This window comes from Poecilia formosa, unplaced genomic scaffold, assembly GCF_000485575.1.
Source record: "Poecilia formosa unplaced genomic scaffold, Poecilia_formosa-5.1.2 Scaffold343, whole genome shotgun sequence".
Taxonomy (NCBI): Eukaryota; Metazoa; Chordata; class Actinopteri; order Cyprinodontiformes; family Poeciliidae; genus Poecilia; species Poecilia formosa.
In genome coordinates, this window is record NW_006800282.1 from 425,784 (window position 1) to 443,231 (window position 17,448).

Genomic DNA, 17,448 nt, shown 5'->3' on the forward strand with positions numbered 1-17,448 from the left:
AGCAGAGACTCATCTAAAGCAGGACAGAGTCCTGACCTGCAGGGCTGAACACCCCCAGTCTATATTATAATAAATTATTATTTTACATTACAGCGTTTTTTTATCATTCTTTGCAGACTGAAGCATTCTGTGTAACGTCTTCAAAGCCTTAAGGAGTTGAAGGAGTCGGCCTGGGAAACCCCAGGATGCTGCAAGTCGTTCTGACCCGTCTGACAGTCACTGGTTCTGCTGAAGAGATGGACTCACTGGATGAGCTCGGCCTTCCAGCCTCCACTGCAGAGAAATTAGAAGTCCTGAACCAAAAACTGGAATCAGGAGCTGTTCAGAAATAAATGGTATGTATAATTTTTTTGAAAACATAATTAGCCTTTCTCTTGACATTATTCTTTCCTTCCATCAGGTGCAGTACTGTTTAAATATTAACTTTTAAATTCTCTGTGTTACTTTTTTAGCTGGATCTCAGAGGGACCTGCTCTGCTATCTGCAACATTTTATCCAAGATCCTTTCAAACCACCAAGCAGAGCAGCAGAGATCTATTCAGACTGGGTGGAGAGAGAAGTCTTTCTGGTCACCAGCTCTTGATGACTGAAATATTTAGTAAGTATAATCTCATCCATCCATCCAACCATTTTCTATACACCCTTGTCCCTACTGGGGTCGGGAGGGTTGCTGGTGCCTCTCCAGCTAACGTTCTGGGCGAGAGGCGGGGTCACTCTGGACAGGTCGCCAGTCTGTTGCAGAATCTCATGTGCCTTTCAGTCTAAAATTATGTGAATTGTTGTATATTATCCTATAGGTGGACTTTGTTATGCATGTTTCTCTGTAGCCAATTAAACGTTTTGTTTCATAAAACCATGAATAATACACGTCTCAGTTTAAAATATATATATTTTGTCTGTTTTTCAGGGGTTGTACCAAAGAACCAAGCGTCTGATTCAGAACACCAAAAGTTTTAAGGCTCAAGGTTGTCTGGTTTGTTTTTTTGTTATTATTTTGTGCATGTTTCCTGTCTTTTTGGTACATATGTATACATAAATGTGATTATCATATTTTGTTGTGGGTAGTCTTTAATGTTAATACTATAAAATTAATAAATTCTTTGCCAAGTGTTTTTAAGTGGGTGCAATCGATTTTACAATTTATTACATTAGATTAATATGTCTTGGAAACAGAAGACAACCGTTCCATGTGAAAACAGTAAGTGTGGGGCCAGCTTTCCTTTTCTACAATGGATTAATATCCCATGGTAATGGAAGACGACTGTTCCTCATGAAAACCTTTCATTCCAATAAAATTGCTGCTATGTTAGCATTTCCACGGACCTAGCATAACCATTATATAGCTTTTGATTTTTGAATTAAATGCGAAAGTCCGCTGAAAGTCTAATGGTGGTCGATTTTGAGTCCGGTGAACGTCCCGCGGACGTCTTTTGGAGTTTCATTTGGACGTCGATCAAACGTAATCACCGGACGTTCAAGACAACGTTTAGCGGACGTGCTCCAAACATTCAATGCTAACTGGGTTCAGTGCAGCGCCCTGGGCGAAAACCTCATACCTTTTAAGTTTTCTTTTGTGACAAACACATTTTTCTTAATGGTGTAAATCTTTGTATGTGCTTCACTTCTTTGAAGCTCTTCATCTTACTGCTTATTTACTTATTACTTTAGTCAGTGGCGCATCTACATCTTATTCAGGTGGATGCGAAAACATCCGTAACGGTGAATAGAAAACATACAGTCGCTCTACCCCGCACAGAACAGTTAATGTTTTGACACAAAATCAAACATTGCTTCTAGAGCAACATGTAACTCAAAGGTTTTAGACCTGTTATTCCAACCCAGAAATGGAATTGACCAGATGATATTAGAATACTGCGACAGACTGGCGACCTGTCCAGGGTGACCCCGCCTCTCGCCCGGAATGTTAGCTGGAGATAGGTACCAGCACCCCTCCCGACCCCACTAAGGTACAAGGGTGTAAAGAAAATGGATGGATGGATGGAATTGATGGTTTTAAAGTAGAGTACAAACTCTACTTCAAACGATTGACACCAAAAGAGAGCCAAGACACCCATGATGACTGCAGAGAAGCTCCAGAGAAACTCAGATCAGATGGGAGGATCAGAAACACAGTAAACGTGTTAACACTATGTGAGGCAGAAATAAATAAAAAACACCTGTGGCAGCATCATGCTATACAGAGGAGATGGTCATGATGATCATGTCAGAGGCTACTAAAGACTGGGGTAGAGGTTCCTCTTCTAGTATTCTAGCAATAGCAAGATTCAAAAACTGATGCTTTCCATCCAATCTGAGATTTAGCTATTTAGCAAGGAAGAATGTCCATCTTTTTTTATAATATCAGCAGCAGAAATCTTAACACCAGAACAGGGGCATTTTTGGCTGACAAGTTCAAAATTAAAAGGAAATTAAAAGGTTTTCTATGTGGTGCATGGGAAGAAAAGCCAAAGAATATAGCAGGTACGTTTTGATAATTATCTTAACATTTTAGAGAAGTTATTTGTACAAAGGTCTGAGCTGAGATTGTTCCAGTTTTCGAAGAAAAATGGAAAAATCTGAAGAAAAACTTCTCAAATCCAGATATGTCACAGAGTTACCAAGTAACCTCATTATTTATTGTAAATCGTCACCTTCCTAAAATAATGCCCTAAGTCACATTTTGTCAAAAGTGATCTAAGAAAAAAAGGAAAATCACCAACTCTTATTGCCAAAAGACAATTTAGGTAAAACCAAACAAAAAAAAGACGTAGGTCATTATCATAGAGGTGACAAAATGACAAAAATATGAAACACTTCAGTCAATATGCTGATTCAGTTTATTTGATTGACAACAAATATACTCCAGAGAGTACATGTTTCAAACATATCATTCAGTATCCATCAACTGAACAGATTCATCAACAACATCCAGAGAAAGTGGAGTCTCAGTTTTGGTCAGGACGGCTGTGGTGCCAGGCTTATAGCGGTACTGTCCCTCTCTGGTGGAAAGAGTAAAACAGAACAAGGCAAAAGAGTCAGTTTTCATCTGTGAATGAAAAAATATTAGCTTTCCAATTTATCTGAGTGCAGCTGTTTCATGGAGCTTTGATTGTCAAATTCTTGTGCTCTCTACTGAGAGTGTGGTTAGTGAAAGGGTCTTCAACTCCAGTCCAGGAGGCCCAGTGTCCTGTAGATTTTAGATGTGTCTCTGCTTCAACACACCTGAGTCAAATAATCAGGTCATCATCAGGACTCTGGAGAACCTGACTGCATACTGAGGAGGTAATTCAGGAGTGTTGGACCAGGGATACATCTAAAAGTTGTAGGACACCAGACCTTACAGACCCATAGGTTCTCTGCATTAAAAGATTCCTTAGTACACTCACCTTTGACCCTTTGCTGTGGGCTTGTCATAACCTCTCAGAAATTGCACTCCAGCTTCAGTTATGACACACAGGTCCACATTGCTGCCTGAGCCCAGGTCACAGAAGATTCCTGCAGCAATGGCATCCCTCACAAGTTGCTTGGCTTCCTCCAGCTTTAGAGCAAGCAAGAAAAGAAGAAGAATATTTTCATGATTGCTGCTATTAATAAGAGGAAAGGGAAGTGTCCTTTGTGCTAGTGTTATGGCATAGTACTGCAGGAGCATAGTAGTGATACTTCCTCCACATCTAAGAAACAGTAGATAAAGCTAACATCTGTTCAAGCTCTAATTATTGATTGTTTGCAGTCACAAGAGATTAAAGTGCATCAGAAAAGTATTCATACTATTTGTACTTTGATTTCTGTGGTTGCAATGAGATGAAATGTAGTAATGTATTTTATTAAGTCCTTATGTTATAGATAAACTTAAATTAATGTACAGCTGTGAAGACTGTATCATTGTCCTCTATGCAAACTGCTCAGACATCTACAAATAAAATCCCACACAGCTGTTCTGTTTCTGGTCACAGGGGGGATTTTTTTTTGTTTTAGAAAACATTAGAGATCAAAAAGCATAACAAAAACATCTCAGAGTTCTGCTCTGAAAACTTAGAGCATATGGTATGACTAAAAAAGACTACAAAAAAGTCCATGTAAACTGACCAATGCTCGGACAATGGTCAGAGAGGCAGTCAAAGGGACCATGGGAACTGAGGGAGCTGCACTGATTCATTGCTGAAGTCAGAACATCTGTAGAGTGCCCAACTTTTTACTTCACTAAATACGTCTAAGAAGGTTCTCTGGTCAGACCAAACCTGTCTGGCCTGGTTGCAAGACCTTTCATATCTAGTGGTGTGTATTTGAATGTTTTAACCAATGGCGTCTTTTCCATCAACTTGCGCTGATCTCTCAGCTCGTATCATGCTGGAGTCCTGTGAGTGCTTCCAGGAATTCTCCACAGTTGGGATATTTCAAAACTGACTACATGACAGCTTACAGCTTTTGAAAGTTATTTCCTTATCTTTCCACATCTGAACTCCCTCCTGATTTTTCAGATCAGGGTGACCTGCTGTGAAACACAAAAACAAGCTTTCAGGTCAGTGACCTGGAACAGTAGTTTCACCCACTTCCTGGCTAAAACTGCACAACTAAAATAATTACTCCCCTACAGCCTTCATGCAAAATATCACATGTAGTATAAAAAGTAAGGATATCTTACTCTCCCCACAATGACACAGCAGGTGCAGGGAAACTGGTTATTGTAGATGGTACTAGATAAAGGGGAATCCTGGAGGGAATTGTGTAGGAGGCTGTAAAAGACTTGAGACTGGGGTGAAGGCTCACCTCCCAGGAGGGGAATTTTAGAGTCAGGCACATTCATGTATTGGAATGACCCAAAGTCCAGAACTATATCCAACAGAAAATATGCAGCAAGATTTGAAAACAGGTTTCCATCCAATCTGACTAAGCTCAAGCTTCTTAGCAAATAACAATGGGCAAACATACAGTGTTAGTATCTAGATGTGCAGAGCAGGTGGAGACAAACCCCAGAAGACCTGCAGGTTTAATTTCAGCTAACTGCCATTCTACAAAGTATTCATCCAAGGGGACCAAATACAAATAAACTTTTTAAAAAATAATAATTATTGTTTTCCTTCCATGTTACAGCTTTGGTATACATCTGTTGTTGGTCTGTAGCATAAAATCCACAGTTCATAGTTGTAACTTCACAAAATTTGGAAAAGTTCAATGGGTGTGAATAGTTCTCTAAAGACCTGCAAATGGTTCTACACAGCTGACCTGCTGAATGATCAGTGATAGTCATTTGACAGTCCAACCTATCACCATCTGCTCAGAAAACAACTCTACAACTTCCTACATACATGCTTCCTGATCCAGTTTACCAGTGGCACTGTTCCCTTGGTTACCTTAATGATGTATGAAAAGTTAGATCATGACTGTTTTGACAATGTAACAGATTGTCAATCATACCTCCATGTTGGGTTTGAATCTGTCCTCAAACACTGAAACAGCAGCAGCAGCTCCAGAGCCTACAGCCATAATCAACAGAACACAAGACAAGAATATGACATTTTCATAACATTTTACTGTTCCGCTAACAAAGTAATTAATTATAAATATCTCTATTGTCATCTTGAGCTTAAATAAGTTTTGTATCAAATCACTCAACAATAACCCCATGTTTACTTATTATTACCAATGTGGCTACTTTAGTGTCTAATTTGTGTTTTTAATGTTGTAAAGTGTCCTTAGGTGTTTTAAAAGGCACTGTCAAATAAAATGCATTATTATTATAAAAAAATGCTTGCTACTCATTGCAAAATATGTACTTTCTTTTGAAGTTTAGTTTTTATATTTTGGCTATGAAATGACATTTGATCAGCAGCTTCACCAATAAATGCATTTTAGTAATTCTGCCCTTTAAAAGAAACACAGATCAATAAACACTTGTACCTTGTTCATTGCCAAACAACCTTGTCTATGGTCTGCATTGGCTGGTAAAAAAGAAAGAAAGCTATAGAGTCAGAACCCCACATCGATGCACAAAACGTAATGCCACTGGGGGCTGGGTGGTGTATGTGCATTCTCTCCCCTCTCAGTGTCGGTTTCAAGCTCAGATAAATTGGTGAGGATTGTGTGAAGAAGAGCATCTAATGCTAAACTTGAGTTGGAATTAGAAATTGGCTTACAACCAGTGAGAGGACAGAAGGAAAGCATGCTAAGGCAGCAGGAGAAGAAGAAATATCTTAATGTAGAGGTTAGAGTTGGGCATTTGAATCTGGAGACAGCTGATAAAGGCTGAGAGTTGTCAGACATGATGGAGAGAAGAATGGTAGATATTCTTTGTGTACAGTAGACAAACGAAAGGAAAGCAAAGACGAGATGACTTCAAACTGTTCGATCATAGTACAGATAGAAAGAAGAATGGATAAGGGACTAGGTAGAATCTTGAAAGAACAAGAACAGCTGGAGAAATATAAATGGTAAATGGACTCCAAAGCGCTTCACACAGCATTCAGTCTTTCAGCCATTCACCCAGTGATGGTGGTAAGGTAAGATTGGCCAAGAGCCCAAGGACACAGTAACTGAGACAGTTGAAGCAGAGTTTGAACTGGCAACCTACAGCTTACAGTTTCACTCTTACCACCATCGCCCAACAATGGAAGCAGTGTTTTGTTTTGGACATTACCAGAATTTCTGAAAGGATCGATATGTTGAAGCTAAAGGTTGAGGGGGTGTTACTGAATGTTGTCAGCGCACATTCACCACATTATTTGGGAGGGGATTTCTGGAGAAAACTGAGGTGGTAGAAAGTGACCCCAGAGTGGGAAAAGGTGTGATAGGAACATATTTCAATGGACTATTTGGTGAGGGGAAGAGGTGAACAGGAGATGTTAGGTAAGTATGGTGTATGACAGAGGAATCCAGAAGGACAGATGGGTTTGAATTTTCCTGAGAGGATAGAAATGATGGGGATCAATATGAATATAATGACGAGGAAGGAACATACGGTCACATAAAAAAATGGAAGAAGGTGGATTACATCCTTTATAGCATATGGCAACTGAAATAGTTATGGGAGTGAAACAAAGCAACATAGCATGGCATATTCCTAGAGAAGGTTCAGGGATGATTAAGGTTAAAGTTCTAGGGGGGTATTGAATCTCTCCCAGAGGACCGGGAAAGGACAGATGAGAAAGTGTTGGGAAAGTGTGGCATAATTTCAGTCCAGACTAGAGAAGACAAGGAAAATTAGTGTTGGGATGAGTTCTTACGCATTAAAGCATTCAGAGAAAGAAGGTAGCAAAGAAAACGTGGTGCATTCTGAGACATGAAGTAGTCATTGGTATAATTTAATTATTTAAATTGTTTCACAACTGGGGAGCTGAGGTTTCTCATCTTCCCAGCCAATTTAATTTCCTCCATTGTTTAAAAAACAAACTGAAAAAAACCCATACCCATAGTGAGGAAAGGCAGTTTATCATAAGAGCCATGTGGATAAACACTGTATAGGTGAGCTCCTGTCACATCAACTCCTCCAACGATCACTGATGAACCCATGTGTCCCTGGTACCTAAAACATCAGACGTCACAAATCATTTTAGATCATATGTATATTTTTTCTGATATTTCTTTACTTACAGCACCTATAAAAAGTACTCACCCACTTGGATATTTTATTTTACCATTTTTCAGCTTCAATAAAGCATTCGTCATAAACAAAATTGGATTTTTTTAGGCCACTATAATTTACAAAATGTTTTAATGTGAAAGTGAAAAGTGATTTCTAAAGATTTCTAAAAATTTAAAATTATGAAGCATTAAATAGTCAATTGCACAAATATTCACCCCCTGTAAAGTGACTGACCTAATTCAACAGAGGTCCAGCCAATCGGTGCTGGTGTTCTCACAATGAGTGAAGTGGAGATCAGCTGGGAGCAATGACAGTGTCTCCAGATTTTAGTATAGAGACAGATATGCTTAGACGGTCCATGATATGCAGCACATTCACTGGGTCATCAGCATTCCAGGCTACCATTACAACATGAAGACTAAACAACACTCAAAGTAAAAGTCAGTGGATGGATACTCAAAAATCTCTAAGGCCTTGAACGTGCAAGAACGAGACTGGTGAGAGAGGACACCAGGTCACCATGACTACACTGAAGGAGCTGCAAGCTGCAAGAGATGGAGAGACTCTGAAGACAACAACTGCTGCCCTGGTTCTTCACCAGTGAATGAGAAAACCACTGTTAAAAAAATTCAGATTAAGGCTTGACTAGGGTTTGCTTAAAGGCACATGGGGAACTCCATGGTGAAGTGGAAGAAAGTTCTTTGGTTCTGATGAGACCAAAATGGTGAAGTGCAGTGACAAATTAAGCATGGAATGAACTAATACGGAATCCCCTCAACAATAATAATATACATGGAAAAATAAACTAAATAAAATACCCCCCAAAATTATCAAACAAACAAAAACCAAAACTCAACAAAAGTGTAAAGAAAGCTGGTTTTACTAAAATATATTAATTTTGTCTTTGGGTCCCACTTCAACATAGAAGATCTCACCTGAACAGCATTTGCTTCAGTTGTCTGGTTACCATGGCAACAAGTGGGGGCCGGCCAGTGTTGAGCATGTGCAGCTCCACGTTAGATGCCATCATCTGTGTGGCCATCTCTGCATCTGCAGCCACACCAGCTCCGCAGCAGCTGCAAAAGATAGAGGACAGTGGAACAGTTGATATGGTGAAGCTAACTGCTATACTTTAGATTCACTTTTTGTCTCAATTACTCTTTAGATTGTTTTATGCAACTTAGAGAAAGATGTAAGTTGAACAGTCAGAGGATTAAAAATGGTTTTAAGCAATCCTTAAAGTTGCAGAATAGTTATTAGGTAAACGACAGAAAAAAGTTAGTATAGTGAATATTCATATATCTACTTTGATTATTTGTCCATAAATGCATGTGTGAGTGTGTACTAAAAGTAGTGTGTTTTTGAGGGTAAAGAATCAGGGCTAGATTGATGCTCAGCACAGAAACACAACCCTATGAAAGGTTCAGTTTAATCTCAGTTCAGTTTAATTTACCAACAATACCATTTTCAGGTAATTCTGTATGATATTAGGTACAAAGTGAGTAGATTTAATTCATTATCTGGCTAGCAAATCATCTTGAATAATTATGTAAAAAATGTAAATGTATGTAAAATATGTTCATATTATCTCCAGCAAAAAGAAATCCTTTAACCTCACTCAGAAAAGGGAAGAAGAACTGTATTCATCAGCTGTACTCACTAGATCTTTGGAGCGATGTAGTGAATCTTCATGCAGTTTTTGTCAGCCACCACCATGTCATCAGTAGCTCTGGTGTCTGCTCCCAGAACCACTCCATTCTGGAACAACGGAGGAGAAACTCCACCTGACTGATGTGAAGGCTTACTTCTGAACAGTAAACTAATATAGTCACATGTTGCCTCCAGGAATGTAGCTTTCATCAAACATTCATTTGACCAAAAACATCTTATTCAATCTGTCAAATTCTCTAAGGATTTTATTAGGTTTTGAAATATCACTTTACATACACACAGCACAGCTCAAAAACAGCAGAGTTTACATCTAAATAGAACTCTCTTACATTATAAACCATCCCAGCAATGGTGGTCCCTGTCTTTCTGGGATTAGGAGCTTTGTATGTCCCCTCTAACAAACTGGACTCCAAAACTGCATTCCTGGAAAAGATCAAGAAGTGCCCAGAAAAGCAGAGATGTTCATACTGGTGCTGTTTAGCTACCCGCATTAACTTCCAGGACTTTTCTTGGCATTAAAGAAGAAGAGCTTCTGTACCTGCGGCTGTTCTCGAAGGAGAAGCCTCCATTCTGCTGCTGATGGGGGTTCAAACTGTGAAGCATGTTCAGTAGGTTGTGAGATGAAGACTTAAAGAAAAACTGTGGCTCACTGCAGGTCCGAATTACTCTGTGCTTTTTAGCAGTTTTTACTTTTACTTTCACTTGTTTGGGAAAGCCAAGCCTCCAGAGCACCACTGTAAAAAGAGAACCAAACTGAATGACTGTTTGCTCTTCCACAGCTGAAATGAACTTTCAGCAGAGAGTTGTGGAGATATTAGAACAAAGAAGCAAATTCCATATATGTGACTCTGATCATTTTCAAACAAAACAAAACAATTAATGAGCCAAGAACTGCAACAGAGTAAATACACCGCAATGGAATAAATACACTTTCTTACAGTGTATTTATTCCACGTGACCTGGAAAGATGGAACCTGGTGAGTCAGCTCACTCAGGATGCAATCAACCATATTGTAACTCTACAGATGGCGACAAAATGATAACTTCCTTCCTTTTCAGTTCTTTTTGTTGTCAGACATGAGGTCTCTAGGAGCATTAACTTCATAGCTGTTAAATAATGGGTTCTTAACGTCACATGAGGATTGCTTCACACCTTTGACAATGATAGTGATAGTGCTAGATGACAGGTTTCGTGAAAAGCAATATCTATTTTCCCTTTTCTGTTAGGAAATCCAAAACTGAAAAAAGACAACAGAGTGCAGATAGTGAGAGAGTCTGTTCTTTTTATTCATTAGCAACATATTTCCTATTGACATAGTCCATGTCAACTTTTATATAGCTTTATAAACTATGTAGACATTTACAATAAATATTTACATTTACAAGAAACTGGATGATGTTGGCTCTATAACTTAGTGTAAAGATTTTTTACATTCTGATGTTGATGCTGAGCTTTCATATGTATTGATCTTTTCTTGCACTTCCAATTATATCTGTGACTTCAGAAATAAAAGTACATTCCTTTTATTTAGAGTAGTTGTTTTTCAGCAAATTTGATAAGGTTATAACTACAGCTCCATAAAGCAAAACCAAAGCTTTTGAAATTGGTTCATGCTTTATTTGCATCAATCATTTTAAAAATATGTGAAAATGTCTATTTTTTAATTTGATTTCTTTGTCTATATAGCTACCAAGTACTGAAGTTTTCAGAATTTGAAGGACGATGCTGCAGCAGGCTTAAATTGAAGCAACTGAACCTTCGCTTTGTCACTGCCTTCTTTTAAAAGATGGTGCAGAACTTAATTTAGAACAGATAATAATTTGAACCATTCAGCTGTTGAGAATTTGGCCTATTTTATTTCTATGCTATTTACATATTGTTGTTATCAATGTAAAATTAATAATCTGACTATTTCTTTTACTTAAAATTGTTCAATAAAGAAAGAATTGAAAACAGAAGCATTAGATAGAACAGATTTCTACAACAGTGTAGATCCCCAGATTAAATGGAAATCATACGAGATTGTGATATTAATAGAAAGGCTTACTTTCTAACAGAATAAAATAAGAGTATATAAGCGTTTGTTTATTGATAAAATGTACTGGTTATCATTATAAGATTATTGCAACCTTAAAATTCGGCTGCAATTTTACTAATTCGCTAATTTTGTGTAGTGCAAAATTTGTGACTGGCTACATTTTTGTAGCTTGCGTACAGATAGGTAAGCCAACTATACAATCGATTTGTAAATGAACATTAGATGGCAGTAATACGTCGTCCATTCGTCTGCCCTGCAAAAACAGGAAGTTCACTAACCGGATGTCCCACCCCTATTGTTTTTATTTTTGACTAACGTGATTGGTCGAGCAGAAATTGAAGCGTCGTTTGAATTGAAAGCTGCTGGCTTTTGTGCTGCTGTCTGTGGAACTTAACAAAGGAGAAAACGGGAGCGGACTCCGTCGTTGGTATTTTTTCTTCCCGTTTTACAAGGTAAGAGCACGTTTTTAGGTTTAATGTGATGATTTAGTCCTGATGTTTTCATGCTGCTTCTTGTTAGCTTTTCTTAAAAAAACAAAACAAAACAAAAAAAAAAACAAATAAAAAAACCCTACCTCAAGAAGCCGACGATGTCCCACCCGTGTAAAAACGTCATGATATTTCTACCAGACATAGAGCTAATCATTTATTCATCATATGGCTAAAAAAAATCACGTTTCGTAGCAAAGCATTAAGCAACATGCTGAGAAATGGAACCATCCAGACTAAAAAACATGTTTCTGTGATTTAGAACTTTTTTGGGGGACTGCTAGCACCTGTCTGGAGTGCTATAAGAGTTTTGCTCCCTAAATTCACATGTCACCTGGAAGCCTGTAGAACTATGCTTCTTTGTCACTTGGGCTTCCTCTTGGGTTAAACCAGGGGTGTCCAAAGTCGGTCCTCAAGGCCCGGCATCCTGCATGTTTTAGTTCTCTCCCTGGTTTAAGGCACCTGGATCAAATGATGGACAGTTAGAAGCCTAAGAAGAACATTGACTTGCTGAGAAGGTTGGTGTTACACCGACCAAGGAGAGAACTAAGACATGTAGGATCCCGGCCCTCGAGGATCGACTTTGGGCACCACTGGGTTAGACAGAAATGCAAATACATTCCTTGATTTCTATCTTTTTCCTTTTTTTTCTGCTTGATATAACAACAAACTTGAAAAGTTCATAATGCATTAGTGTTTGTCAGCATAGTCTTACTTGGAAAACACCAACCACTGCTATAACATTGGACAAAAGGACATATAAAAAGAATGTATTAAAATTGCTGATACAAATATCAGGCTGTGGTGCCAATGTTGAAAACGTAACAGGTTCTATATGTAGAACCTGGTTAGAATGAAATTTTAGACTGGTTACTGTGATATTGAATTAACGATATAGCTGCAAGCACATTTTTCTTTCTCCAGCCCAGCTGCTGCAGTTTTGTTGAATGGATGTTGGCATATCCAGTAACGTTTTAAAGCAGGATGTCTTTCTTTATGTCATCTAAAGTTATTTATGTTCACACTGCTGGCACTACTCTACTCGCCTCCACTTCTGAATGAAGTAGATGTAAAGTGACTTCTCTTGTGCAGTGACGTCATACAAGCTAAAGTTTCTGATGACAGTCCAAGAGGAGTTTTAATAAAGTAATGATTTGAAGAAAGTGCCAGACAAACGTATTAACTGGACTTGAACCTTTTCACATTTTCTCTCATTACAGCCTGAAATGGCAAAATATTTTTACCCTCCTCTCCCCTTACAAAAAATCTCAAGATTTTAGAAACCTTGAACGTGTCATGGATTGCTGTTCGATACATCATCTGAAAGCAAAGTACACACACAACTGCAAACCAACCAATGCATGGCCTCCCATCTACATTTGGTGTTAGCAACCTTTTCAAAGAGCTACTTTTACTGTCACTGCTACAAAATAAAATTTCTCTAGATCCACAAAAAAAAAAAAACATTTTATACATATGTACTAATTGAATGTTTTATTCTGAAAGTTAAGTAAATTGGAGTTTGTTTTTATTTTCAGATTTTATAGCAAAATTAGTCATCTTAACTTTTTTAAAAAGTTTATTTTGTAGAATGAGACCATCTGAAGGAACCCTTTTCACAAATATGGCAACTGAACAAAAATGGTTTTCACACTTGAAAGAAAAACCACATGCAGCTAAAAACAACAAAGTTCATTTCAAAAGTTTTGCAACATGGGTACCCTTCTATTGTAAACATGTGATGCACTGAGAGGCTGGTAAACAAAGGCAGAGGGGTTGCTGGAGAAACTGTTGCCAGTTGTTAGTGATGCTCTCAACAAATCTGGCTATAGGATCGTAGGAAGAAGAAAATTATGACAAGAGAAATCCTCTAGTCTGCAGCCAGTCAGGTAGGAGACACCAGACATGTTCAGCAAGGCACTCACAGCAACATTTTAATAGTACATTGAGGGACTTTTCACCAGGTGTCCAGCTTAACATGCTGGACACCTGGTTTTTGCCAGTGTAGGTGAAATGTACTCAGAGGTCATAAAGTAATGACAGGAAGTGTGTTGTTTGTCTTCCTGTGTGTTGCTGGAAGACACACACACACTGGACTCACTGGTCTCACAGTGAGTCCAATGAGACCTCTGGACTCACTGTGTTCAGAGGTCACAGTCAGGCTGTGACCTCTGGACTTCTCCTGTTCTGCCTTTCACCTGTGTGTCAGAGAGCATGACTCGCCATAGATCTGGCAGCCGCAGAAAGAGCCATACCCCTGTCCACCGCCCCCCAGTGCCAGCCCCTAGAACACCTCAGTCAGCAGTTGTCTCCCCAAGGAGAAGTGGACCTTCATCTGAACAGTCAGGTAAGTGAGAGAACTAATGACTGGTGTAGAATACTTTGTCTCCTTTGTCCTTTGAACTCTTATGCCTTGTCCACATGTATCTGACTGTAGCTGACTATATGATAAACCAAACAGATTTTTGTGATTTTTTTTTCCCCTTTCATCTAAATCACATAAAAATGTAGATATATTACAAAAATAATGTATGTAACCTCTGTCTAATAGCACTAAAAACAAATGATAATTAAGTCTCCAACCAAAGTGAAGATTTGCAAATTCTCCTTTTTTGCATTTTTCTGTGGACTTTAGAAACTGGAGCTTTAGAAGTAAAAACCAAATGATGCAGCACTGACATCGCATAGGTGACTTGGTCATGCAGTGGATGAAAGATGACTGCTAGGTGCTGATTTTTACATTTGTTTATACACTTTTTACTTCTTTTTTTTTTTTTTTTTTTTCTCTAAGCCCAACTACTCCAATATGTTGAGTTTCAAAGGAGAAAGCATTTGGAGCGTTCTCCTTGTGAAACCAGGGATAGCTAGTTTTATACCAGCTGTCTCTCCCAATCGAGGCACAATGCCATTCAACCTCCACCTACGTCCACATTATTTTTTAACACGATTCCTAGTCAACACTGTCTTGTGTGTTATTAATTTTATATCCTAATATGGTATTTAAAAGTTAGTTATTGTTTTGAGGGATTATGATTGGCTGACATAGGTTTTATGTTTACCTGCCACAATGGCTGAAAACCGGGAACAGAAACCAGCACAGATCACTTCAAATGAAGTAATTTTAAATTAGTTTTCCATATGTACATTTTTGCAATTATGGAAATTAACTTTTACTTTTTTCAACTTTGGAAAATACAAATAGATTTTGGTTAAACAATTATTGTCTAGCCCAGTGATTTGTGTTCCAGTGAGATTCTTAGAGTGGATGGCTCTTGAAGATGAGACACTTTAAGTTCTGAAAACTTCATTACTTTCATCACGTTGCTGATGAAAGTACTAAGAATAAATCTTAATTTGAACACTTGTTTTGTCTGTCGATTACCAGGATATTTAAAATAGAAATCTGGTGATCTCTACTATAGCAGTATCTTCTATTAGCCTTTCATTGTGTATAGTTAATTTCAGCATTTTTTTTTTCTTTCTGAGGCGTTTCCACATCAGTCTGGAAGGCAGGAAGCCTTTTAGACTTCCTGTTCACTCTGAACACTAAAGTTCAGAGTGAACAAAGCTTTAACTGTTTATACAGAGAGTTTTTTTGTTTTTTTTTTTTGCTCTGGCAGTGACTTCCATCTGTGACCTGTCTGTATTTGTGAAGAAATGTATTGAATGTTATTGAAACTGGCAGGATGGTGAATGGTGGATTCAAAATTCAACTTCCAACCAAAGAACACTCTACATTTTCTTCAGGTCGGGCTGCGGGGTCCCCCAAAAAGAGGAGGTTCAGACCAGGAACGAGGGCCCTGATGGAGATCCGGAAGTACCAGAAGAGCACTGATTTCCTCATTAGGAAGACGTCATTTGCCCGGCTGGTGAGTCGGGAAAGCTTCAAGTCAAGCTATTTTTTGTTGACGACTTTTTAAATGTGTGTAGGCCTCAAAAACAGGGCACTAGCCTGCTATTTTTCTCTTAGTCCAGATTTGCAGGTTTTTGTTTAGTTTTTTGTTTTTTACTGAATTTTTAAATTCTGTTAATTGAGGGACAGGAGATCAGACGTATTACTCAACCACACTAAACGTCCTGTGTCACACTATTTAGCCTGACTAAGTGTAAGTTATTCAGTCAAAACCAGAACAAAACCCTGATGCAAATAAGATGCATAATCTCAACCAGGTCCTCAGAACACACATGGTACTACACATGTGAGATATTTTGTGAAATAAAGTAACTCCAGAATCTTTAAAGGTGCCTGAAAAAGTCTCTGCTGTGTGTTTCCTTTCACCTCTGGTGTTTCTCCTTGGCTCAGGTTCGGGAGGTGTGTCAAAGTTTTTCCATAAACTCTCTCCGGTGGCAGGTCTATGCACTCCTGGCTCTGCAGGAGGTAAGCTGTCCATACCGACACACACAGCCTAGAACAAAAATACCCTGTATTGTCCTACAGTGGGAGCAAAGTAACAGGCACTCAAAGGATGTAGGTTCATTGAAATATAAAAATAGAAATAAGAATAACTTGCTGTTCAGTAAGGTAAAATTACAGCACAAAATACTATGCAGTTATTAAAAATAGCATGATTCAAAGGAATATGCAACTGAGTAGAATAAGAAATGTACAATATCTTCTTGTTTGTGCATTTATTCTTTATTAAGTGTCAATAAAACTTTGTAAACAATCAAGATGTGTAGATAACAGCAGAAAGATTTTTATTTTAATTATTAGTATAACAACAAGAAATGTTAATTATACAAGGACTGTCATAGACTGGTGACTTGTCCAGAGTGACTGCTGGAAATGGGCACCAGCACCTCTGGCGACCCCACTAGGGATAAGTGTGTATGATGGATGGATGGATGGATGGATGGATGGATGGATGGATGGATAGATAGATAGAGGGATGGACAGACAGACACATACAAGGAAGTATACAGAATGTCCATCAGTACAACAGTCAGGAGTCGTATCATTCATTTATACTCAGGACATCAGGTCTAAGACACTTCTTTGTAATTGGTTTCCTTGCATCCAAGCTTAGTATTCCAAATTGATATTTAGTTTTAACATTTACAGAAGGCGTTGTATGAACCCAAAAAGAAGTTGTACCCAGTTAAATGCAGAGAAATTCTAGATTTTATAGAGCATGGTAAACTTTCAACCAGTATTTAACCATGTGTCTCCTCTCTCTCTGTGCTTCCAGGCTGCAGAGGCCTTTCTTGTCTTGCTCTTGTCAGATGCCAACCTGTGTGCCATCCACGCCAAGAGAGTCACAGTATTCCCACGGGACATTCAGCTGGCCAGGAGGCTCCGTGGGGTGGATCGCATGTAACGTCCACACAACAGCCGAGAGAATCCCAGCAGCTTTTGGATACTAGTGGCTTGGTCCCCATTTCCACATCTTTTCTGCTGTGTTGATTCAGTGCCCAGTTAAAATTTAAAAACTGGTTTTAAATTGGCTTCTGAAAGCAAGACAGTTTTCAACCTAATTTTTTTTTTTTACAGTTGGAAAGTGGACACATTATTTCTGCAAAGAAATACAACAGAGAGACTGTTGACAAATGTGTTTCTTGCAGCTGTGGTTCATTGATAATCCATTCATTCACTGTTTTAAAGGCATTTACTAAAGTTATAATGATGTGTACATTTTTATTGTTCATCAGAATAAACTTATTTCATCTATAA

General features: G+C 38.4%; 2 protein-coding genes and 1 long non-coding RNA gene across 6 annotated transcripts; 2 read left to right on the forward strand and 1 right to left on the reverse strand.

Annotated features, from left to right (window-relative positions):
* Positions 1-77: 77 nt before the first annotated feature.
* Positions 78-1,108, forward strand: LOC107833203 (uncharacterized). Its single transcript, XR_001658912.1, has 3 exons — positions 78-335; positions 453-598; positions 908-1,108. It is a non-coding gene; the product is annotated as an uncharacterized LOC107833203 (long non-coding RNA).
* A 1,706-nt stretch (positions 1,109-2,814) lies between these two features.
* Positions 2,815-9,968, reverse strand: LOC103153226 (proteasome subunit beta type-7-like). The gene is made up of 8 exons (XM_007574055.2): positions 9,789-9,968; positions 9,580-9,673; positions 9,240-9,337; positions 8,515-8,655; positions 7,404-7,519; positions 5,416-5,474; positions 3,387-3,538; positions 2,815-2,999 (listed from the first exon to the last, which is right to left on the reverse strand). Exons 1-8 carry the CDS (start codon positions 9,851-9,853, stop codon positions 2,888-2,890), a joined length of 837 nt encoding a protein of 278 aa, XP_007574117.1. The 5' UTR covers positions 9,854-9,968; the 3' UTR covers positions 2,815-2,887.
* Positions 9,969-11,593: 1,625 nt separating this feature from the next.
* Positions 11,594-17,448, forward strand: cenpa (histone H3-like centromeric protein A). 4 transcript variants are annotated; one of them, XM_016661799.1, is made up of 6 exons: positions 11,594-11,741; positions 13,610-13,666; positions 13,987-14,124; positions 15,525-15,646; positions 16,081-16,155; positions 16,967-17,448. In XM_016661799.1, the coding sequence occupies exons 3-6, from the start codon at positions 13,992-13,994 to the stop codon at positions 17,093-17,095; spliced, it is 459 nt and encodes a 152-aa protein (XP_016517285.1). In that variant the 5' UTR covers positions 11,594-11,741; positions 13,610-13,666; positions 13,987-13,991; the 3' UTR covers positions 17,096-17,448. The 4 variants fall into 4 exon arrangements, with proteins under 4 accessions (XP_016517285.1, XP_007574121.1, XP_007574119.1 ...); XM_007574059.2 differs by lacking the exon at positions 13,610-13,666 and having other exon boundaries at positions 11,595-11,741; positions 13,926-14,124; XM_007574057.2 differs by lacking the exon at positions 13,610-13,666 and having other exon boundaries at positions 11,595-11,741; positions 13,935-14,124.

Excerpts from the sequence above, each read along its gene's own strand:
- LOC103153226 (XM_007574055.2), bottom strand. The coding sequence starts at position 9,853 with ATGCTTCACAGTTTGAACCCCCATCAGCAGCAGAATGGAGGCTTCTCC. Across the intron at positions 7,520-8,514 it reads CTGAAGCAAATGCTGTTCAG|GTACCAGGGACACATGGGTT; the intron begins GTGAGATCTTCT and ends CTGATGTTTTAG. Across the intron at positions 3,539-5,415 it reads GATTCAAACCCAACATGGAG|CTGGAGGAAGCCAAGCAACT; the intron begins GTATGATTGACA and ends CTTGCTCTAAAG.
- cenpa (XM_016661799.1), top strand. The coding sequence starts at position 13,992 with ATGACTCGCCATAGATCTGGCAGCCGCAGAAAGAGCCATACCCCTGTC. Across the intron at positions 15,647-16,080 it reads AGACGTCATTTGCCCGGCTG|GTTCGGGAGGTGTGTCAAAG; the intron begins GTGAGTCGGGAA and ends TCCTTGGCTCAG. Across the intron at positions 16,156-16,966 it reads CACTCCTGGCTCTGCAGGAG|GCTGCAGAGGCCTTTCTTGT; the intron begins GTAAGCTGTCCA and ends CTGTGCTTCCAG.